Raw genomic sequence first — 25145 nt, 5'->3', positions numbered from 1 at the left:
CACTCGCCACTGAGGATGGATCATTCTGTTAGCTCTGGATTGGCCTCAGCGCCCTTGGTATGCGGATCTAGTGCGGCTCCTGGTGGCGCCTCCATTTTAGATTCTGTTTAGCTCCGGGCTCTTCCTTTAGTCTGTTACAAAGTGGAGGATCTCTCTCGCTTTGGCCTTATGGCCTAGTTTTTTTGAGAGGTTGACTCTGAGAAATAGAGTTCTTCGAGCACTGTGATTTCTGCTCTTTGCGACCTTGTATGTTGTCCTCTTCTCCCGCTTAGTTTTGGGTGCAGAGGATTTTTTGAGGCATGGTTGCGGTCCTCACATGGGCCCCATTGTGGGCGTCTATTCCTCAGCGATTCATTTCTTTCTGCAGGACGGGTTGCAGAAGGGCCTGGCCTCTATTTCGCTTCGGGTGCAGGTGGCGGTAGCTTACTTCTCAGAGAGAGTGTCGGACTCTTCTCTGGTTTCTCACCCGGATGTGGTGCATTTCTTGCAGAGTACTTTGCTCCTCCGCTGCTGCGATCTTGTTCTCCTTGAAATGTTGTTTTTGTCCTCCGAGCCTAGCTTTGGGCTCCTTCAATACCGAGCTTTGCTTCTGACTCCTTGATCCTTTGTAGAAGGTTTCGCTTAGGGGCTTACTCACAAGTGGTGTTCTTGGTTGCCAATTCTTCAGCATGCAGAGTGTCTAAATTTTTAGCATAGCCATGCTGAGCTGTATTGATGCAATATGCTAAGTCTGGAGTGACCTTTCATTCGGTTCCTTATTTTCTTTCTGGCTGTGGTTTGGCTTTTCTTCTATATCAGCCTCTTTTTCCTCCCTCCTTTTGGGAGGGGGATTTTCACGTGGAGTACGTGGCACTTCATCTTCTGGATGCTCGGAGGTTCTCTGGCATTCGCAGATGTTGCATGTTTTTTTCAGTGTTCAGATCTTCTCTTTGTCTTTCTTGCTGGTTCTTGCCATGGGATGGTGGATTCTGATCAGATTTTCTTCTCTTGTTGGATTGCAGATACTTTGTTTCTGTGGATGTTTTCAAAGGTTGCGTCCTGCCGGTGGTGTTGCAGGCTCGTTCCACGAGGTTGCTATCTACCTCTTGGGTTGAATGGGTGTGTTTTCACTATGCGGATGCTGCCTTTGTGGCAGCAGTTCTCTCTCGGGGAGCGGCGACTTCCCATCCTAATTAGGGATTGCTTTGGTACATCCCACCAGTTCCTGGATTCATCTGCTGCATACGTTAAGGTAAAATTATGCCTTACCTGCTGATAATTTTCTTTCTTTTTAGTGGCAGCAGATGAATCCAGGATCCCGCCCTCTGTCAGCCACAATTTTTTCTTCTGTCTGTTCTTGTTCTGGTTTTTAGCTTCACAAAAAAAAAGAGAGAGAGAGAACAGAAACCACTGAAGGGGAGTCCATCGCAATCGTGATTTCTCTACGTTGGACTGACGAGTTTCTGTTGTGTTTGGTTGGTGAGGAAGGCTTCCTGGCTTCTTGTCTAATTCTGCTTGGTGATGAGACACATATTGAAGTGAAGGAGGAGCTGCCTTCAGCTTTGTAATCTCTATCTCCACCTGCTGGTAGATGGACACAACCCACCAGTTCCTTGATTCATCTGCTGCCACTAAAGGAAAGAAAATTATCAGCAGGTAAGGCATAATTTTACCATAGTGTAGGTGCCAACATTTCAAAATGATTGGGGGTGCAATACAAATTACTCCTCCATGGACACAAAGGAAGGAATCTGCTTGATATTGGGGGTGCTTAGCACTCACAGAGGTGGCTTCCATGCCCCATACCATTTTGTCACTTTCCTCTGAACCACTTCGTCTTATGTCCTTTATGAGATACAGTTTCCAAAACTGAACTTAGTATTCCAAGTGGGGCCTCACCAATGACTGGGTTATTAACATTGCCTTTCTTCTGCTGGTTATGCCTCTTTCTATGCAGCCTAGTATCCTTTTGGCTATGATCACTGCCATGTCACATTGTTTCACCACCTTGAGATTCTCAGACACTAGAATCATCCCAAGGCCCCTCTCCTGATCCATGCATATCAGCCTCTCACCTCTGTTACATATAGCTCCTTTGAATTTCAACACTCCAAGTTCATCACACTGCACATCTTTGCATTACATTTTAACTGCTAAACATTAGACTATTCTTCTATTTTTGTAGATCACTTCTTAGTCCCTCTGGGGTGTCCACTCTGTTGCAAATCTTTGTGTTGTGCGCAAAAGGGCAAACTTCTAATACGTCAGCAATATTGTACTCAAATATATTGAATAGAATTGGCCCCCATATCGATCTTTGAGACACTCAACTACTCTCTTTTCTTTCCTCAAAGAAAATCTATTTATCACCACCCTCTGTCATCTGTCAGTCAACCAATTTTTAATCCATTTCACCACTTTGGGTCTTCAGTTCACTCAGTTTATTCATGAGCTTCCTATGAGGAATAGAGTTAAAGGCTTTGCTGAAATCCAGATAGATTATATCAAGCGCATTTTGCCTTGGATCTTCTAACCCGTTGAACTCCAGGAAGTTTACTATCCTTTCCTTCAGCAGTATCTCCATTACTTTTCCAACCAGCAAAGTGAGGCTTACTGGCCTGTAGTTTTCCATTTCTTCTTTGTCACCATTTTTGTGAAGAGGGACAACATCCGCTTTTCTCTAGTCCCTCGGAACCTCTCCTGTCTCCAAGGATTTATTAAACAAATCTTTAAGAGGACCTGCCAGAATCTCTCTGAGCTCCCTCAATATCCTGGGATGGATCTCATCCTGTCCCATGGCTTTGATGACTTTTTCAGATTTTTCAACATTAATTAAAGTTCTGAAGACTTATAGGGTGATGATTATATGGTGTATTTCTTTTGTATTTTATAGTATTTATGACAAGGGGGCAGTGCATGCAAATCTACCTCATGTATATTCATTGTGGATATCCTTAAAACACAACTGCTAGGTGTGTCCCGAGGACTGGGTTGAGAACTACTAGCTTAGAATAATGGACATTTGTTAGGTGGCTATCTGGTCCTCCTTGCATTCATAAGGGAGTGCATAAGATGAGCAGCACCAGTGAAGTAGGGATGATGTGGGTGTGACAGGACAGACAGCACTGAGAAGGGACAAGATGGGCTGCATGGGGAAGTGGTAAGGTAGAGGGAAAACAATGCAAGCAGCACTGAAGGGGGCAACAGGTAGCAAATTGCAAAGAGGTGGGAAAATGTGGGATACAAATGCAGTAACTAACTAACTAACTAAATAAATAAATATTGAGAACTATGGGTTATTTCTCTTTTCTTCAGGCAGAGAAGGATGACCTTGAAAAACTGAAAAATACTAAAGTAGACAAGATGAAAGACAAGAAAGAGTCTATGTTAAAGAGTACGCCAGAAGTAAGTATGTGTGTAGACGTGTTCTTCAGAACTGTTAAGACACCTGAACATAGTAACATAGTAAATGACGGCAGATAAAGACCTGAATGGTCCATCCAGTCTGCCCAACAAGAGAAGCTCATTTTACATGGTATGTGCTACTTTAGTTTAAAACAATTTTTTATTGAACAAACAATAAATCATTACAACCATAAGTCTGTGTGAATTTTTCATTTTTTCTTCCCCCCTTTATCCCCTCCCTCCTCCCCAAAACCTCTTGTCTATTCTTCTTTGTTACAGCATCCTTTCTTCTTGTATATTAACAATTTCAATATAACTCCTTTCGCTATAGAATTTACATAATAACTTTATGATTAAAGAAGCTCTTACAAAGATCACGTGGTGTGATGCAGGAGTGAAGTCGCGTTGGAACTGAGCTCCTGCGATTCCCCCATCATCTTACGCTATTAACAGCCTCAAAGGGGAAAAACGAACTTTAGTATCGCCAGCCTTACAACTTGGAGACCGGGTGGTTTTTGTTTGCTAGCCTTGTGTAGAAGAATGGCGGCGAAAACGCTTCGAAAAGATAAGGAGAAAGGCAAGATCGCAGAATCCAAGATGGCGCCCGGACAGCAATCGCCGAATTCGAGCGTTTGCTCAGTATGGACGGCAGAAATTACCGCGGAGGTGACAGCTGCGGTAGAGGCGGCCCTTGATAAAAAAACTGCAAGCGTTGTTTGATCGCGCAGAATCTGCCCATGAACGGCTTGATGGGTTCCACCTCGATCTGGACCACATGCAACAGCGGATTAGTGACCTGGAAGACCGAACAGCGACATCTGAGCAACCTGTGGAGGCACTACAGAAGAAAATAGTGGAGCTAGAAAACAAACTAGACGACTTAGAGAACAGGTCTCGTCGAAATAATTTACGACTAATTGGGCTCCCGGAACATATAAAGGACTCAGAGCTGGGCAGTTTCCTAGAAACCTGGCTTCAGAGCACATTAAAAATGAATAATCTGCCGGGCCCGCTGCGCATCGAGAGAGCGCATCGGCTGGGGCCGAGGCGCCAAGGCGCGGCAAGGCCGCGGGCGGTGATAATGAAGATTCTCCACTATGGTCACAAACAGGCGATTTTGCAGGCTGTAAGGGCAGGAGGAGAGCTTCGTTGTGAAGGCCAACGGATCCTTTGCTTCCAGGATTATTCAGCACGTGTAGCAGCGGCGCGAAAGGAGTTTGCGCCCGTGTGTGCGGCTTTACATGAGAGAAAAATCAGGTTTGCATTGATATACCCTGCCAAACTGAAGGTGCAGTATGAAGGGGGAGATAAACTCTTTGAAGAGGTGGCTGCAGCTAAAGAATTCCTCAAGAGTATTGCACAGGAACCTGCAACCTGATGGTGAAAAAATGGCGTCTTAAAGAAGAAAGTCTTTGACGGGGCATGTGAGTTGAAAGAGACTTGGAGACATGGACTAGAAGACTGTTAAGTATGTTTAGAGACTATAGCTCCATATCTAAACTTTTGTCTCAAGGGAATAATTGGACAGAGGGGCACAAGGTAAACACCCGGTCTCGATAAATGGAGACAGGCATAAATACTACATAATGGGGTTTTCCCCATGGAGCAGATGGTAAATTGAAATAGAGGGGGAAAGGACACTATACGTGATGAGTTCCCTGTTGGAACTCAAGGGTTTACAGATTGGAGGGGGGGGAGGGAATTCACGGGGGGGAGGGGAGGGGAGTGGGGGAATAAGGGAGGGGGCGGGGAGCAGGTCTGTTTGAACATGGCATGTGAATGGGGTAGGAGAAGACAACTAGGAAGTGTCGAGAGTATACAAAGCAGCAGAGGGAGGTGTAGGCTGGGACACCTTTCTCTTTATTACAGGTTTAATAACATACGTGAGCCACCTAAGATAGGCTATGGTTAAGCTAATATCGTGGAATGTGGGGGGTATTTCCTCCCCAATCAAAAGAAGTAAGATTTTACAGACTTTAAATAGACAAAAGGCACATATAGCAATGCTACAGGAGACACATCTAACAGCAATAGAACACAATAAGTTGTGTAAATGGTGGGTGGGAGACTACGTGGAAAGCCCGTCACCAAATAGAAAGGCGGGAGTTATTATCTTATTCCGCAAAGGGCTTCATATTACAAAAAAAACGAGTAATTGTGGACCCGCTAGGACGATATGTTTTCTTAGAAGCCCATGTAATAATCACCCTTTTTTACTAATTAATGTATATGCACCAAACCAATATGACAGGAGGTTCTATCAGACCCTGGTGAGACATGTGCACTCCTTTGATCAGATACCTATAATTATGGGGGGAGATTTTAACTCAGTCTATGACCCACTGCTGGATAGTACTGGAGTCTCTAGAGTAGGGCCAGTGAACTTGACAAAGGGAGTCCCACGGCTGTGCTCGATGTTAGATCTAGTTGATGCATGGCGCCTGTACCATCCGGGAGAGAGGGACTATACCCATTTATCTAGGGCACATGATACACTATCCCGAATTGACTATATCCTGGTTTCGGCAAATAGGATTCCTTGGTTACAACAGGCTGAGATAGGGCCAACACAGGTCTCAGACCACGCTTTTGTGTGGATCACAATTGGGTGTGATGGGGATAGAACCCAGAAGCCCAGGTGGCGATTTCCCACAGAACTGTTCTACGACCCACAATTTGCCTCCTATATACAATCCCAGTGGAAAGAATACTCAGAGTTTAATGAGAATAGTTATCATTTAGACCCGATATTATTTTGGGAAGCGGCCAAGGCCGTGCTGAGAGGAGCCATAATTTCATACCATTCCTATAAGAAAAAATCTAGAGAGGCAGAGATAGTCAGGATGGGGAAGGTAGTGGGGCAGGCACGCCAGAGATTTGGAACTAACCCAACGCCCTTAAATAAATCAAGACTTTTAGAAGCTCAGTCATCTTTGAACCAGTTAATACATGCCAAAGCCAAAAAATCCAATTTTTATTATCGTTATCAGTTATACAAACATGCAAATAAGCAAGGGAAATTGATGACACGACTGTTACAGCAAGTGGGAGGCTCCAGATATGTGTCACAAATCAGAGATACACAGGGGAGTACTCAGCATACTCTGGAGGGAGTGAATGAAGTATTCCGGCAGTTTTATGAAGCCTTATATTCCCCTCCAGAGGATCAGGGGCTTCAAGCCGAGTGTTACTTAGCAGGACAATCACTGCCCCAGATCACAGAGATACAACAAAGTAGCCTTAATAGATTAATAACAGAGGACGAGGTGAGCTGGGGTATACGTGCCAGCCCATTGCATAAGTCTCCGGGAGTGGATGGACTCTCCTCTGAGTTTTATAAACTCCTTAGCTCGGATATTGTACCCTGCCTGACAGAGGTTTTCAATAAATGTATGGAGATGGGGGGTCTACCAGAGTCTTTAAGGAAGGCACAAATCATAGTCTTGTTAAAACCAGGCCGCGACCCACTCTTAGCCAGTTCATATAGACCTATCTCTTTGCTTCCTTTTGAAACAAAATTACTGGCAAAGATTCTGGCAAACAAACTGGCACGGATCCTGCCGGAGATAGTGGAGGAGTCTCAGGTGGGCTTTGTACGAGAAAGATCAGTAGCTCGAAATATGAGGCAGATTTTAGGAGCGTTGGAAAGCCTACATGAATCATCAACCCCGGCCTTAATAATTAGTTTTGATGCCGAAAAGGCATTCGATCGGGTTAACTGGGACTTCATGTTTGCCTCCCTGAGGGCATTTGGGATGGAAGGGTTTTTCCTACATGCCATAGAAACGCTGTACCAGGGACCTGTTGCGGAGGTATGGGTAAACGGACAGGCTTCCGCGACGTTCGGGATCGCCAGGGGTACCCGACAGGGATGTCCCCTCTCGCCCCTTCTTTTTGTGTTGGTGCTTGACCCTCTTATAAGAGAAATCCAGAGTATGAGGGAGGTGAGAGGGGTACAGATACAGCAAACTTCCTTTAAGATCTCGGCCTTCGCGGATGACCTCTTGACTATAATACAGGACCCCCAGGTGTCCTTACCGTCACTACTGGACATTTTTGCTGAATTTGGGGATTACTCTGGTTTTCGTCTCAATCTAGACAAATCTGAGGTTATGACACTTCACATGAGAGAGGAGCAGTGGGAACGTCTATGTTGTCCACTTAAGAGAGTGGGGGATGCGTTTAAATATCTAGGGATCCAGCTCACCAAGGACCCCAAGATGCTATATAGTGCTAATGTAGAATACTTGCTAGAAGACACCAAGAGAACACTGGGAAGATGGGCAGGGCTTCCGATATCATTGATGGGCCGCATCTCCTTGTTTAATATGGTGCTTTTCCCTAAATGGCTTTACTTTTTACAGACAATCCCATTATATCTCAAGCACCAGGAAGTGAGATCTTTACAAAAACTGCTCTCAAAATTTTTGTGGGCTGGGAAACGACCTCAGATACGATTTTCACAACTGGTGAGGCCTTGGAGAAACGGGGGGATGGGATTGCCGGACATTAAACGCTATAATGTAGCATGTTTATTGCGCCACCTGGGGGACTGGTATCTGCAGAGGGAGGATTATACCCCATTGGAGATAGAAAAAGCAAGGTGTAGCCCCTTAAACCTGATGTATGTCTTACATGGGGCATTGAAGGACCTACCTACAAGGTTGAGGACTAGTGTATTGGTGTGGCCCTTAAAGGCCATATGGAAGGACTTGGCTAGGCTGTGGTCCTTTGATCCTAGATGTAGTAGATTACTACCCCTCCTAGGGAATGAGGCTTTCCGCCCAGGGGATGAAAATCCTATAGTGAGATCCTGGGGAGAAGGGGATAATGTACTTATACATTATTGGTTGGAGCCCAGTGGTAATCTTAAAACAATGGCCGAATTAAACCTAGACGTAGCAGATTGGGGGGTATGTTTTGCATACGAACAGCTTAGACACTATATAGCTTCACTCCCCCGAGCTGCACTTGGTGTTGATCTGCCCACTAAGATGGGGGAATTATTTGAGATGATATCAGAGGATCCTATCTCGATATCTATATTACATAAAAGGCTGTTACTGGCTAGGCCACAGGGAGACCTCACACGAGTGGCAGCAAAATGGTCAGCAGATACACAAAGAGGGATCACCCCGGGAGATTTGTTAAAGGGTTGGAGGGGAGTTTTGAAATGGACGCAAAACGCAAACCTTCGAGAATGTCAGGTCAGAGTGATATATAGGGCATATACCTCTCAGTCTCGACTGAATCAGATGGGATACATAGAATCTGCCCAATGTAGACGCTGTGGGGCGTCGGACAATAACTTCTACCATGCTTTTTGGAAGTGCTCAGCTATAGCAGCCTTCTGGACCAGGATAGTTAAATACTTAGAAAGAATAGGAGGGAAAAAGGTTAATCAGCAGCCTACGAGTATTCTTTTGGGTTGCCATGCCCCAGTGGAGGGGGGTACGAGATACCAGAATATAATGGCCCATAAGGCTTTTTTGGTGGGCATGAAGTGCATACTTGTTAACTGGACACAAGAACTGAACCCCTCCTTTTGGCAATGGAGGAATCGCTTACATGATTTACTTACGATGGAGCTCCAGGACTCTCTGCTTAACACTCGGTCACAAAGCAGTTTTTTCCTTACCTGGGAAGGTTATATTAACACCTTGTCCCATAGGGCGAGGAGTCATATTATTAATAAACTTGGAGCATTGCCCAAGCTTCCCTTGGCAACTAATGGAAACTAAATGGGAGTAGAGTCCTTTTTCTACCACCTTTTAGGAATTGGAAAGACAGTAGAGCAGACCAAGGCGGGGGGGGGGGGGGGGGGGGGGGGGGGAGGGAGGGTTTAGGAGGGGGGGGTAGTGGGGGGGGGGAGGTTTAATTAGAGTTATATTAGCCCTTCCCCAGCATGATATGGACATCTTCCGGAGAGGGGTAGGAGGGCCATCAGACCACAGGCCCCCTGGCTCTCTTGCGGAGGGGAGTAAATTCACACAATATGATTTGATTTTAATTCAAGGCTTTGCGAATGCACAGCTGACACCTGAAGGTGGTTATATTTTTGGGGGTCAAGCATTTGAACATATGGTGTCAATTGGTAGAAGGGAAAGATGGGGAGGAAGGGTTGTTGGGAAATTGTTGTTAATAGATCTTGTTGATTAAATGTTAGTTAATAGTATAAAAAAGGGGGGGGGGATAAAAGTTAAAAGATTAATGGAGACGAGTAATATTGTACAATTTCAGTACTTGGTGTGTGTTGATTGATTGTAGAGACATTTACATTATGTAAACACCATTTTTGTGCTTCATTAATAAAAATTGTTGAAAATTAAAGAAGCTCTTACATACAAAACTAGTCCCTCTTTATGTTAAATATGTACATATATGTCAATTATTTATTAACTATTCTTCCCTTCCCCTTCCCATTTCCTTCCCTCCCCTTTCCCTTACCCGTACTTCCACTCCCTTCCCCTCCCCCCCCCCCCAGATAAGGGGTCAAGAATTCTTTATACTGAGATTGACTGCTTGCAGCAGATATCATTCCCTCTTTCATTAAAGGGTCCCTAATCGGTTTAGCACAAAACTGCGTGCTCGTGGAGCCAATGCTTGTATGTATGGTTTCCAAACTAAGTAAAACTCTTTTTGTCTTTTTAATTTCCATTGCACTTCTCGGAATTCCATTAATAGTAACGCATGCAGTCTATTACGCCATTGCCAATATGTAGCAGCCTCTTGGTGGATCCAATTGGCTAAAATGCATATTTTCCCTATTAAAAATGCTCTATATAGCAGGAGATTATGATGGACAGCACCAGTACCCCCCACCGTCTCCCCTCCCAGCAATACCTGTTCTGGGCTCACTGATATATGTTGATTCATTATATGTCTCACTATTGGGAAATTCCTAAACCCATACACAACTACTGCTATTAACTAAAAGAAGGTTTGGAAATCTTGATAAATGAATAGGTGTGTCACCCTCTTTGGACTCTTGCATCCACAATCGGGATTTTGAATTGGTAATCACAAAAGAACCTCAAACCACCTCATGGAAACCCTTTGCTAATCAAGCTTGGTTCACCATTTAGTTGAGGAATAAATTTCTATCATTGGTTCAAGTGAGGGGGAATGGAGAAAAACAGCCAACCGTAAAAACTCAAACTGATTTGAGAAAACCGGATGGTTTAAAAACTTCTAACCCCCTACACTAACTAGCCGAAGAGTCCAAAAAAGTTTAACAACCCCCTACTCAAAATGCATGCTCCCCACTAGTACTCCTTCATAACTACCTGGACCTATAAACCCCTAATTGTTAATGTATTTCAAATACAGGAATATTTATACAGCGGGTATTCCAGTCACCTAGCTATAAACCCGTTCTCTTACTAACTCCAACAGTCCAAAAGTCACTTATCTGATTACTGTAAACTCAGGACTCCTTGAAAACGAAAAAAAGATCCAGGTTGTTGATTGTTGGTAGTCCACTACTGGGGATGGTGCTTAATTGTTCAGTTAATAAAGACACCTTCCGTGTCTCAATTCATTTTTTACTTCCGACAAGTGCACCTTGTTTCGCCGCAATCTGGCTGCTTCAGGAAAACAATTTTTTATATCGGGTCCTTCTCTGGACCTCAACACTTAACTGAACTTGCTCACTATAACTAACAGCATACACTGTAATTAACAATTAGGGGTTTATAGGTCCAGGTAGTTATGAAGGAGTACTAGTGGGGAGCATGCATTTTGAGTAGGGGGTTGTTAAACTTTTTTGGACTCTTCGGCTAGTTAGTGTAGGGGGTTAGGAGTTTTTAAACCATCCGGTTTTCTCAAATCAGTTTGAGTTTTTACGGTTGGCTGTTTTTCTCCATTCCCCCTCACTTGAACCAATGATAGAAATTTATTCCTCAACTAAATGGTGAACCAAGCTTGATTAGCAAAGGGTTTCCATGAGGTGGTTTGAGGTTCTTTTGTGATTACCAATTCAAAATCCAGATTGTGGATGCAAGAGTCCAAAGAGGGTGACACACCTATTCATTTATCAAGATTTCCAAACCTTCTTTTAGTTAATAGGATTCATTATATGTGCCATGAAATTACATATCTTTTCCCAAAATTGTTTTACCACCGGGCAATCCCACATGGCATGAAGGTATGTACATTGCAGCCCTCCGCATTTCCACAGTTTGGTGAATCCACTCCTCCCATTTTATACAATCTAAATTTGGAGGTATATGCTCTAAACAACACTCTACCCTGACACTCTCTCAAGTCTGCATTACTTATTTTCTGTGGGATTTGTTTCATGCTGCATAACAACCTTTGTGCAGTGATGTTTTTTTGTAAATCCTCTGTCCATTTTTCCATCAGGTGTGGTAGTGTTCTGTGTGCAGTGCTGTGCATAAGCCGTTTATGTATTAAGAAGATAGATATGGGTTCCTCAGTGGGCACTTCAAACAGTGTTTCTATCATGTTAGGTACATCAATAGCAAGAGATTGGCGTGGGAGGCTGGCAACATAATGGGATATCTGCTGGTATGCAAATTTATCCATCCACATCATATCTCCTATTCCCAAAGACTCCAATTTTTTAATGCTACCATCAGATTCAATAATATCCTGTAGGAGAATAAGCCCCTTTTGATGCCATCTTTTAAATCTCTGACCCTCTATACCCGGGAGAAATCCTCCATTCCCTACTATTGGTAATAGTGTGCTGTGGTGCACATCAAACTTCAAAATCTGGCCCAAGTCCCTCCATACCAGTCTAAGGGGACGAATCACTATGTTCCTCTGTAGGTGTGTTGGTAGTTCAGTTAACTTTGCCTGTAGCACATAATGGAGTTTCAAAGGGTGTACCCACTCTTCCTCCATCATCCTCGGTGTATAGTGTGCTGTTCCCAAAAGCCAGTCCCCTATATGTCTAAGCAAACATGCCTTGTTATAACGTTGTAGGTCTAGGACCACAAATCCCCCTCTATTCCAAGGGTCCAGCAGATTTTGCCATTTGATTTGTGGACGTCTTTTATTCAAAAAAATTTGGAAAGCAGGGCCCATCAACTTTTTCCAATCTCTTTTAATCATATAAATTGGCAATATCTGAAAGCAGTAAAGCCACCTTGGAAATAATATCATATTGAACAGTGAAATTCTCCCTGACAATGATATTGGTAGGTTAGCCCATCTCCCTAACATCTGTCTTGTTTGTTCAAATAGCTGGGCTATATTTAATTGGTATAATTGTACTGGGTCTCCTGGCAGCTGTATACCAAGGTACTTAAATGAGCCATCGGTTCTCTTAAAGGTACATCTGAGCTGCGCCCATTCCTCCTCAGACATCCATAAGGGCTGGATCTCAGATTTATCTAAATTCAAGCAGAATCCAGAAAACTCACCATATTCCTTGAATATCTCCAAAAGAGCTGGTAGAGATTCTCTCGGATTCTGAAGTACAACTAGTAGGTCATCTGCAAAGGCAGAGATCTTGAATTGTTCAGTTCCTAAACCCACTCCCTGTACTGTCGTTTGGCCCATAATATCTCTAACTAAGGGGTCTAACACCATTACAAACAAAAGAGGCGAGAGTGGGCACCCCTGTCTTGTCCCTCGGGCTATCGGAAATTGCTGAGAGATCACTCCATTCACCGATACCTCTGCCACCGGGTCCTTATATAAAGTTTGTATGGCTTTTGTAAAGAAACCTCCCACTCCATCTGCTTCCAGAACTCCAAACATGAAGTCCCACCTCACTCTATCAAATGTCTTGTGTGCATCAAAACTAATAAGGAGTGAGGGGGCTTTCACATGCTTGACATGTTCCAATGCCAGTAATATCTTCCTTAGATTCTTTGCCACGGAGCGTTCCAGGACAAATCCCACCTGTGGATCTAATATCAATTGTGGTAGATACCTAGCCAACCTATTGGCCAAAATCTTTGCAAGTAATTTTAGCTTCAAAAGATATCAGGGAGATGGGTCTATAAGATTCTGCCCGACTTGGATCCTTCCCTGGTTTTAATAATACAATTATCTGCGCTGTTTTCAATGAGTTTGGCAGCTCTCCTCTCAAAACATGTGAGTTAAATACCTTAGTCATACAAGGCACAATGTCTTCCACTAATATTTTATACCACTCTGCTGTAAACCCATCCACCCCTGGTGTTTTATATAGGGGACTGGCTCTTATATTCCAACTAATTTCATCTTCTGTAATTTCCGCTTCCAGGACCTCCTGTTGCCTTCTCGTAAGTTGTGGCAGTTTTTGCCCCTCTAAGTATGTTATTGCCTCTAATCCCTCGTCCCCTGGAGGGGCATATAACTGGGCAGAAAAAGTTTCAAAGACTTTACTAATCTCTTTGTTCAATGAGTAATTCTTGCCCTGTGTGTCTTGAATCCGTGATACCCATCTTTTGCCTCCCTCTTGGTGTACTAATCTTGCTAATAATTTTCCTTGCTTGTTACCATGCTTGTACATTTGGTATTTGTAGTATATCTGAGATTGTTGTGTTCAGGTTTGAATCAAGTGGTTTAACTCTATTTGTGCCTTTATGTATAGATTCTTATGGACAATGGAGTGTGTTTGTCCATATATTTGTCTGAGGTTCCTCACTTTTGTTTCCAGTCTTAGCATTTCAGCTTCTCTTACTTTTTTTTTTATGGGTAGAATAGGAGATAATGTGTCCTCTCAACACAGCTTTGGCGGCTTCCCAGAAGAGTATTGGGTCTGAGTGAAAGCTGTCTTTATTTAATTCAGCATAATCTTTCCATTTATCTTTTATGAAGGAGTGGAATGTTGTGTCATTGTACAGTGCTCTCGGAAATCTCCAATAAAATGGTCATTCTGGCTCACTGCTCCATTCTAATGTAATCCAGATCAATGCATGATCTGATACTTGTGTTGGGCCTATCTCTGCCTGAGTAAGAAACGTTGTACTATTCTGTGATGTTAGTAAGTAATCTATCCGGGATTGCGTTCCATGGGCTCGGGAGAGATGGGTATAATCCCTCTCTCCCGGATGTAACAACCTCCAAGAATCTACCAATTCTAAGTTCGAGCATATCCATGGTACGCCTTTGTTATAATTCACTGGTCTGACTCGTGAGGGGCCTGTGCTGTCCAACAATGGATCAAAAACCATATTGAAATCTCCTCCCATAATTATTGGGAGCTGACCAAAACTCTTCACTTGTTTAATCAGAGTCCGGATAAATTTTGTATCATATTGATTTGGGGCATACACATTTACCAACAAAAGTGGTCTATTGTGTAGTGTGATGTGTTGTATTATATATCAGCCTTGTGAGTCAACAATCCTATTATTCAATACACATTGTAGTCCTTTACGGATCAGTATGACCACACCTGCCTTTTTATTCAGTGCTGGACTATCTACCATCTCACCAACCCACCACCGACGTAATTTACTATGCTCCAGTGTATTTAGATGTGTTTCCTGAAGTAAGGCTATTTGCGCTTTATGTCTATTCAATGTTTGCATAATCTTAGAGCGCTTAATTGGAGAGTTTATACCCCGCACATTCCATGAAATAATCTTTACCATTGTTCTACCTTTAGTCTTTCAGCTATCAATAGCTCATTTTGATTGTATTTTTTTGCAGAAGAGAGGTATCCCAGCTTACCCCTCTCCCCCAGCTTATTGTGCAACAGCCTTTTCCCACGTTTTAAATCTAATTTTGTTGGAAACTTGACCCTATCGAATCCCCTTCCCCCCTTCTCCATCTCTCCCCTCCCCCATTCCCCCCTGCCCTCTCCCTCCCCTATCCTCCTTGCCCTCCCTTATCCCTCCCCACAACTGTCCTTTTGAGTTCAAAATGAACTCCTCACGTACTGGCACCCCACCTCCTTTCAAATTAGTTATTTTCTATTTAGGAGAGAGAGAGAATTGAAAACAAAAACTAAACACTTTTTCTCTCTGTCTCCCTTCCTTTCCCCTTAACTGGAAACCTAGTCTTATATTAGCAGATTGTAGCAGTGCATGTTTAGCCAACCGGGCTAATCATGTAGCCATTACCAAACAATAATACTTCTCTTTGTAACCTTATTCCTCAAACATTTGTCCAATATGTCCTTCTTGTCATTGCTGGTCTTCACTGTTGGCTCTTTTTCATCCCATAAATTAGGCGTCCATTATCTTGACGTAAGAAGATCAGGTGTATAAAAAAATTTTTATACTCAGTAGTCTGGGTCACAGTGATCAGTTCCAAGCTCTTCTCTATAAAACGCCATTTCAGGCCCAAATGTTTGATATCGCAATGATCAAGTCTCGCTCCTGACTTCTCCTCCTCACTATTGAATTCCAAATAATTTGCAGCTTTTAATCCCTTCACTCCTTTGTTTTGGGCGGTAAGGTATTAAGAAATTCTTGGGCCTTTTCTGCCGCTTCAAAAGTTCTCTCTGTTCCATCATGAAACACTCTCAATTTGGCGGGGTAAACCAACGCGAATCGAATCTTCCTGTTGTGCAGTTCGGCGCACATCGGCGCGAACGCCTTCCTTGCTGCCGCCACTCTCGCCGAATAATCCTGGAAACAGAGTATGTTGTTCCCTTCATATTGGAGATTTTGGCCCGACCGCAGCGCTCGCATGATCGCTTGTTTATGCCCATAGTTTAATACCTTCAGGATCACTGCTTTCGGTCGGTTATTTGCTGCTCTTTTCAGCCCTATCCGGTGGGCTCTTTCAATTCTTAAGGTCCCCAATGCCGTGCCGAATTGTAGGGCCTGTGGCAGCCATCGTTCCAACAACTCCACCAATTCAGTGTCTCTCAAGTTCTCCGGCAGGCCTATGAGACGAAGATTATTGCGCCTTGATCTATTCTCTAGATCATCCAGCTTTTGCTCCAAATCCGCTACTTTTTTCTCCAACGCCTCTGTAGGCCCCGCCGTATCTGTAATTCTGTCCTCGACATCGCTGATTCTCTGCTGCATATGATCTAAGTCTAGATGGAAGCCATCCAGACGTTTATGTGCTTCCTCCGCTCTGTCATACAGGGCTTGAAGTTTTTTGTCTAACGCAGCTTCTACTGCAGCGGTTACCTCCGCTGTTATCTCAGCTGTCCATACTGAGCCCACCAAGGAGCCTTGCTGTTGTGTTTTCATCCGCCATCTTGGGCTCCGCGCTTTTATTTTGTCCTTTTCCTTCTTCTGCATTTGGATGCCATTCTGTATATTTTAATCAGGTAAGCGTTATCTTTCGCTGCTACACCTTTCCCGCTGTTCCAGCTAGGTGTCCGTGGCAAATCAAGATATTTTAAGCGAGTTTAGTGAGTTGATGATCAGGAGGTTGGGAGCTTCGCTTCTCAGCGACTGCTCACGTCCCATGGCACCACGTGATCTCCGGTATGTGCTACTTTAAATATATACCCGAGTTTGATTTGTCCCCTGCCTTTCTCAGGGCACAGTCCGTAAAAGTCCACCCAGCACTGTTCCTGTACTAAAATGTATCTGAAGCTAACGTTGAAGCCCCTTAAAATTTACACTCTAGCCCATCCATATCTATTCAGCCATGATCAGGGCGCAGACCGTAGAAGTCCGCCCAGCTTGGTTTTACTCTCCAATTACCGCTTCGCCACCCAATCTCCGCTAAGATTCCATAGATCCATTCATTCTACACAGGATTCCTTTGTGTTTATCCCACACATGTTTGAATTAAATTACCATTTTTTTGTCACTCAAAGGAATCCCAGGGGTAGTACACAGTGCGAAGTTGCAGGAATGCCACTTCAGATCAATACACAGGGCCTATTTTCGGGCAAACAGGCATGGCGAAGCAGAGTAGAAAACTCGGATAAATGCAGGAATGTGGGGCGAACATGCCATCTTTAACACATGGATGTGGCAGTGTGGGACCATTCGAAGTTCTGGGCAGCTCTTGCCGATTTTTATCGGAGACCCTAGGGCGGCGAATAACCATCTCCTTCGATCAAGCACTGTTCAGCTCGGGGAGCGGTGTGGATAATGGGGAATCGAGAGGAAAAATTGTTTTCTCAGTAAGTCCTGCATCCTGGGGAAAAAAATGTACACTCAATCATTGGATTTCTAGCACCCCTCCATCCTATTGGTATTGGAGGAATAAACTGCATGCACTGATGCTAGGGAGCCCAAGGGGCCCGCTATTCTGGAAAAAGGAGGAAGCTGTTCATTAGAGTGTGGGGAGCTTATCTAAACATTGCACCAAGGTCCAGAAGCCAGGTGTTGAATGTTTTAGGATGAATGTGGAGTGAATGAGAGGGAGGGGGGGGACTAGCTTTCTGGGGGGAATCAAGACCTTATCTTATCATACCAGTTAAATGCATGGAGACATATGTTCATCTGAGGGGCGCGTTACGGATCGTTCTTTGATTAATCAATGGCATCTCCACACTGGTCGGCCGAGTAGAGGATTGAGGGGGCCTAAGAAAAAAAGGGCCCCCCCCCCATCTGGGCAAAGTGCTCTTATAATTCGTTGGACGAACATCTACCTTAGTAGTCGGGGGGGGTGGGGGGGGTAAGGTAGGGCGGGGAGGAAGAATGTTAAGGGTGGTAATGGGGGACAAGCACTGATGTATTACTACTATATTGTTTGATTATATAAGGGGGGAGGGGGAGATAAATGATAAGCCGTTAGTCCCGTCTTCGCGGAAAAAGGAAATGATGTCAGAAGGCGGGACTAAGGGCGCGAACATCACCGAAGGAAGCAGGGGAAGCCTGGAGAGACGGCCAGCACGCAGCAGGGCTTTAAATCACATGCGCTTCGACAGAGGTAATTAAAAAAAGACGGATGGGAGCGGGAGGGGAGGGTGGGGGGCGAAGGACATCGTTCGACATGCTTCGGAGCGGCAGGGGAGGTAAGCATGGCCTGTGATGGCGCCCTCCTGCCATGCTTACCTCCCCTAATGGAGCCGGCTCGCCCCCAACAACAACCGGCTCACAAGAACTGTCAAAATTTAACAAGTGGCTCTTGCGAGCCGGACAGAGCCGGCTCCAGCACACCACTGCACTTGACTCAGGCTTTTCCTTCTGGGTCCTGCTCCTGAGTGGATGATCCCTCTCGCTTTGGTCTTACGGCCCTGGTTTTTTGAGAGGCCGACGTCTGAGGAACAGAGTTCTTTGGACGCTATGGTTACTGTTCTGTTGCGATCTTGTATGTGGTCCACGGTCCACTGCAAACGTGTATTCTCGGGTGTTGAGGATTTTTTGAGGCTGGTTGCGGCCCACACTTGGTCTTCATTGTGGGCGTCTGTTCCTCAGCGATTGAGTTCTTTCTGCAGGATGGGTCACAGAAGGGCCTGGCAATCGGAGGTGGTGCATTTCTTGCAGAGTACTTTGCTCCTCCGCTTCTTCGAACCTTCTTCTCCCTGAAACCTCGTTCGTATTCTCCAAGTCTAACTTGGGGCTCCTTGTCTACCGGGTATTGCGTCGTTCTCTTTTGTTCCTTTGCAGAATGCTTCCGCTTAGGAACTTAGAATCAGTGTTCTTGGTTGCCAATTCTTCGGCACACAGAGTGATTTGTAGCACAGCCATGCCAAGCTGTTTTTTCTGCAATTTGCTGAGTTTGGAGTGACCTTGCTTTTGGTTCCTTCTTTCTTTTCCGGCTGTGGTTTGGCTTTTTCTTGTTCAGCCTCTGTTCTTTCCCTCCTTTCAAGGAAAGGGTTTTCACATGGCGTACACGGCGCTTCGTCTTCTGGATGTTTAGAGGGCTAGCTGTTATTCGCAGGATGTTGCATGTTTTTTCAAGTGTTCAGATCCTCTCTTTGTCTTTGTCGCTGGTTCTTGATGTGGAACGGTAGCCTCTGGTCTGATCTGATTTTTATCTCGTTGGATTGCAGATACTTTGTGGATTTTTTTTTTGAAAGGTGCGTCCAGGCTTGTTCCACGAGTTTGCTATCTACATCTTGGGCAGAACGGGTGTGCTTTCACTATTCAGATGCTGCCTTTGCAGCGGCGGTTCTGTCTTGGGGAGCGGCAACTTCCCACCCACCAGTTCTTGGATTCATCTGCTGCGTACGCTAAGGAAGGTAAAATTATACCTTACCTGCTGATAATTTTCTTTCCTTTAGTAGCAGCAGATGAATCCAAGATCCCGCACTTGTCAGCCACGCTTGTTTTGCCTATCTGTTCTTGTCCTGGTCTTTAGTTTCCAAAAAAAAAAAAAAAAGAAGGGTTAGAGGGGCGGATCCAAGATGGTGCTGAACTAAGACGCTGCCTCAGACGCGCTCTGAATCTTACCTTCGTGGAACCGAAAGAGAAGTCCGAATCTCCCATATAATGGGGAAGTGGAGGGGAAAGGTGAGGGAGGCTCCTGTTACCCCTACTGGCACCCCCCTCTCGAGGCAAACGACGCTGGAAAGCTTCGGAGTGTCTCTGGGACCCCGTTTGACATCTTCTCCTGCTATCCGACCGGCTTCCAACAACTCGGTCAGGAGTGCAGACGCCCCGACGTCTGTGCGGCACCACCCCAACCAGGAAGTGTGCGAGCGGTTAGTGATTCGTGGGGTCCCATGCCTGAAATGGAGAGGACCCTCGAAGAAGGGAGCCCAACCGAGCACATGGGGGAGGAAGAAGAACTGGTAGGACAGAACTTTAAAAATTTTCCTTTGCCAATGAGAGACGGCTTAAAATTGATTTCTAACTCACCTCTTCCTGCGTTTACTATTGAAATGGTGAAACCTGCCTTAGTGACTATAGAAGCACTATGGGACCTAACTTTTTCAATGCATTCTTCGCTGCAGTCAGTTTTATTGAAGAGTGCAGGTTGTGATATCCCACTTCTCACTCAGGGTGACCTGGTTCTCAATATGCAAATCATATGCAGATTAGTGTGCTACCCCTTCTCACTCAGGGTGACCTGGTTTCCATTCAGCAAATTAAGCAGTCTCACCAACTGCATATTTCTCAGGCAACTCTTTATTCCAGCCCCTGGGCACACTTCTTCTAGCTTAACACTTTATACTTTCATAGGTCTTCACCCTGAGCCTCCCCACACAGATACATGGCTCAGTACTATACCAATACTTTGGGACTCTCACCCCAGGCTTTGCAGCCTGCTTCTCTCAGTACTTTGGACACACAGTCCACTCTTTGAACACACAGTTCTAGACACACAGTCTTTTCTTCTTTGGACACACAGTCCCTCTTTGAACACACAGTTCTAGACACACAGTCTTTTCTTCTTCGGACACACAGTCCCTCCACTGAACACACAGTTCCTATAAGTACTGAGGACACACAGTTTCACTCTGCATTGGCAACAGAAACCACCAGGTTACCCACCAAGAGCATCTTACCTCAGTTCTCTGCACAGGGAAGTACTTGTAGAGAAACTCTGCCCTTCTCAAGGCCCATGCAGTTGAACCTATTCTTCTACCAGGGGAAGAGAGGAAGGGATTCTATTTCAGGTACTTCCTTCTGCCAAACACAACAGGGGGGTGGTGCATCCCATCTTAGACCTAAGGGCCTTGAACAAATTCCCGGTCAAAAAAATGTTTGGGATGGTCTCCCTGGACTCCCTTCTCACCATGATTCAGGAACAACACTGGCTATGCTCTCTGGACTTAAAGGATGCCTATACTCATAACCCAATATTTCCTGGTAACAGGAAGTATCTCGATTCCGTGTGGGGAAACACCACTTCCAGTACCGCGTTCTGCCATTTGGCCTTGTGTCAACTCTCAGGATGTTTACCAAGTGTCTAGCAGTAGTCACAACATCACTACACAGATTGGGAGTTCATGTGTTTCCCTACCTGGATGACTGGTTGGTCAAGAGCACTTCAAAGGAGGTTGCTCAGGAGTCCACATGGAAAACTATTTGGAGTTACTAGGGTTCACCATCACCTACCCTAATTCCCATCTACCACCAGTTCAGCAATTCATAGTAGCCTGCTAGATACAGTTCAAACACACCCTTTTCTTCCTCCGGCATGGGCAGACACTCTTGTTGCCATTGCCACCCAGGCTCGCAGTAGCCAGCAGGTCATGGCTTGACAGATGTTGTTGTTAGGCACTATGGCCTCCAGCGTACTTGTCACTCCCATGGCACGTCTCCTTATGAGTTCTGCCCAACGGACCCTACCTTCCCAGCAGTCTGAGACCACGAGGAATCTAGCAGATGTCATCCGAATCACCCCTAAGCTGACTCAGTCTCTCCTCTAGTGAACAATTCGATCCAATTTGACCTTGTGACTACCATTCCAAATTCTTCTGCCCCAGAAGGTGCTGCTAACAGATGCATCCAACCTGGGATGGGGAGCTCATTTAGATGGGCTAAGCCTCCCCAGCCCAACCGCAACCTTCCCCTCCTCTTTTGAGTCCCCACTGCTTCCCAATCAGGTGGTAGCATATAATATAAATTGGAACTTTCCCTCCCTGCTGCCCTTCTGCCTTACCTGCTGCCTCCCCGATTCAGTGGCCGTCAATAAACAAAGACTGTGTGCAGGGCCACAGAGCTCTTCCAGTTCCTGTCCAAACAGGAAGTTGTATCATAGGGGATGGGACCAGCAGAGCTGTCAGTAACATACAGAGCTCTATGGCCCTGTTCACAGTCTGTTTACTGATGGCCACTGAATTGGGGAGGCAGCAGGTCAGGCAGAAAGGTGGCAGGGAGGGGAATCTCCAGCTTACATAGTAACATAGTAAATGACGGCAGAAAAAGACCTGCATGGTCCATCCAGTCTGCCCAACAAGACAAACTCATATGTGCTACTTTTTGTGTATACCCTACTTTGATTTGTACCTGTCCTCTTCAGGGCACAGACCGTATCTCTGCCCAGCACTATCCCCGCCTCCCAACCACCAGCCCCGCCTCCCACCACTGGCTCTGGCACAGACCGTATAAGTCTGCCCAGCACTATCCTCGCCTCCCACCACCGGCTGGCTCTGCCACCCAATCTCGGCTAAGCTCCTTAGGATCCATTCCTTCTGAACAGGATTCCTTTATGTTTATCCCACGCGTGTTTGAATTCTGTTACCGTTTTCATTTCCACCACCTCCCGCGGGAGGGCATTCCAAGCATCCACTACTCTCTCCGTGAAAAAATACTTCCTGACATTTTTCTTGAGTCTGCCCCCCTTCAATCTCATTTCATGTCCTCTCGTTCTACCGCCTTCGCACCTCCGGAAAAGGTTCGTTTGCAGATTAAAACTTTTCAAATATTTGAACGTCTGTATCATATCACCCCTGTTTCTCCTTTCTTCCAGAGTATACAGTACATGTTCAGGTCATCAAGTCTCTCCTCTTACGTCTTGTAACGCAAATCCCTTACCATTCCCGTAGCTTTTCTTTGCACCGCTTCAATTCTTTTTACATCCTTCGCAAGGTGCGGCCTCCAAAACTGAACACAATACTCTAGGTGGGGCCTCACCAACGACTTATACAGGGGCATCAACACCTCCTTTCTTCTGCTGGTCACACCTCTCTCTATACAGCCTAACAACCTTCTAGCTACGGCCACCGCCTTGTCACACTGTTTCGAAACCTTCAGATCCTCAGATACTATCACCCCAAGATCCCTCTCCCCGTCCGTACCTATCAGATTCTCCCCGCCTAACACATACATCTCCCGAGGGTTTCTATTTCCTAAGTGCATCACTTTGCATTTCTTCGCATTGAATTTTAATTGCCAAACCTTAGACCATTCTTCTAGTTTCCTCAGATCCTTTTTCATGTTTTCCACTCCCTCCTGGTTGTCCACTCTGTTGCAGATCTTAGTATCATCCGCAAATAGGCAAACTTTACCTTCTAACCCTTCGGCAATGTCACTCACAAATATATTGAACAGAATCGGTCCCAGCACCGATCCCTGAGGCACACCACTACTCACCTTTCCCTCCTCCGAGCGAATTCCATTCACCACCAACCTCTGGCTTCTGTCCGTCAACCAGTTCCTAATCCACTTCACCACTTTGAGTCCTATCTTCAGCCCTTCCAGTTTATTTAAGAGCCTCCTGTGGGGAACTGTGTCAAAAGCTTTGCTGAAATCTAAGTAGATTACGTCCATAGCTCGTCCCTGATTCAATTCTCCTGTCACCCAATCAAAGAACTCAATCAGATTCATTTGGCACGATTTCCCTTTGGTAAAACCATGTTGTCTCGGATCTTGCAACTTATTGGCTTCCAGAAAATTCACTATCCTTTCCTTCAGCATCGCTTTCATTACTTTTCCAATAATCGAAGTGAGGCTTACCGGCCTGTAGTTTCCAGCTTCTTCCCTATCACCACTCTTGTGAAGAGGGACCACCTCCGCCGTTCTCCAATCCTTTGTAACCTCTCCCGTCTGCAAGGATATGTTAAACAAATCTTTAAGAGGACCCGCCAGAACCTCTCTGAGCTCCCTCAATATCCTGGGGTGGATCCCATCCGGTCCCATGGCTTTATCCACCTTTAGCTTTTCAAGCTGTTCATACACACTCTCTTCTGTGAACGGTGCTCTATCCACTTCAATCTCATTTATACTTTTTGCAGTCCATCGCGGTCCTTCTCCAGGATTTTCTTCTGTGAAAACAGAACAAAAGTATCTATTTAGCAAATTTGCTTTTTCTTCATCATTATCCACATAGCGGTTCGCAGTATCTTTTAGTCTCACAATTCCCTTTTTAGTCATTCTCCTTTCACTTATATACCTGAAGAACTTTTTGTCACCCCTCCTTACATTTCTAGCCATTTGTTCTTCCGCTTGCGCTTTTGCCAGACGTATCTCTCTCTTGGCTTCTTTCAGTTTCATCCTGTATTCCTCCTTGTGTTCCTTTTCTTTAATTTTTGTGTATTTCTGGAAAGCCAACTCTTTAGCCTTTATTTTCTCAGCCACTTGCTTGGAGAACCATATCGGTTTCCTTTTTCTCTTGCTTTTATTTACTTTCCTTACATAAAGGTTCGTGGCCTTATTTATAGCTTCTTTCAGCCTGGACCACTGTCCTTCCACTTCTCATATTTCCTCCCAGCCCATCATCTCCTTCCTCAGGTATTCCTCCATTTTACTAAAGTCAGCACGCTTGAAATCCAGAACTTTGAGTTTTGAGTGGCCGCTCTCCACTTTAGCTGTAATATCAAACCAAACCATTTGATGGTCACTGCTGCCCAGGTGGGCACCCACTCGGATATTTGACACGCTATCCCCATTTGTGAGCACCAGATCCAGTGTCGCACCCTCCCTCGTGGGTTCCGTCACCATTTGTCTGAGCAAACCGCTTTGTAAAGCATCCACGATCTCTCTACTTCTTTCCGATTCCGCAGACGGAACCTTCCAATCTATATCCGGCAGATTGAAATCTCCCAGCAACAGCACCTCTCTCTTGTTTCCCAACTTTTGAATATCTGCGATCAGGTCTTTATCTAGTTCCTCCAATTGTTTTGGAGGTCTGTAGACAACACCCACGTGTATAGAGGTCCTATCCTCTCTTTTTAAGGTGATTCATATCGCTTCTTCCTTTCCCCAGGTCCCTGTCATTTCGGTCGCCGTGATATCTTTTAGTGGCTGGGAAGAAAAAAAAGAGAGAGAGGATAAGGCTGGAGGTAGTAAATGGGAGGAAAGAGAGAGGATGATGGAGTAAGGAAGAGACGGGGCAAAACTGGATATTTGGGGGCAGGGGAAGAGACAGAGGGGCAAAGCTAGATAGTTGGAGGGGGAAGAGGCAGAGGGGCAAAGCTGACTATGGGGGGGGAGGGGGGGAGAGACACAGGACCAAAGCTGAATGGTGGGAGAAGAGAGGCTGAGGGGTGATGGTAGAGTTAAGAGAGAGAGGGAGGGGCAATGCTGGATGATGGGGGGGAGAGA

The 25145-nt window shown here is 45.2% G+C and overlaps 1 protein-coding gene across 3 annotated transcripts in view; it reads left to right on the top strand.

The window, feature by feature from the left end:
* Nucleotides 1-25145, top strand: part of C8H20orf96 (chromosome 8 C20orf96 homolog) — a 292892-nt gene that overhangs the window by 177340 nt on the left and 90407 nt on the right. For all 3 annotated transcript variants that reach the window (XM_030212700.1, XM_030212697.1, XM_030212698.1), the window contains one exon: nt 3295-3384. In XM_030212700.1, the coding sequence (XP_030068560.1) occupies nt 3295-3384 (90 nt within the window). The remainder of the gene's footprint in view (nt 1-3294; nt 3385-25145) is intronic.

This window comes from Microcaecilia unicolor, chromosome 8, assembly GCF_901765095.1.
Source record: "Microcaecilia unicolor chromosome 8, aMicUni1.1, whole genome shotgun sequence".
Taxonomy (NCBI): Eukaryota; Metazoa; Chordata; class Amphibia; order Gymnophiona; family Siphonopidae; genus Microcaecilia; species Microcaecilia unicolor.
Note: the sequence above shows the minus strand (reverse complement) of the source record. Positions and strands in the feature narration are given on the sequence as shown.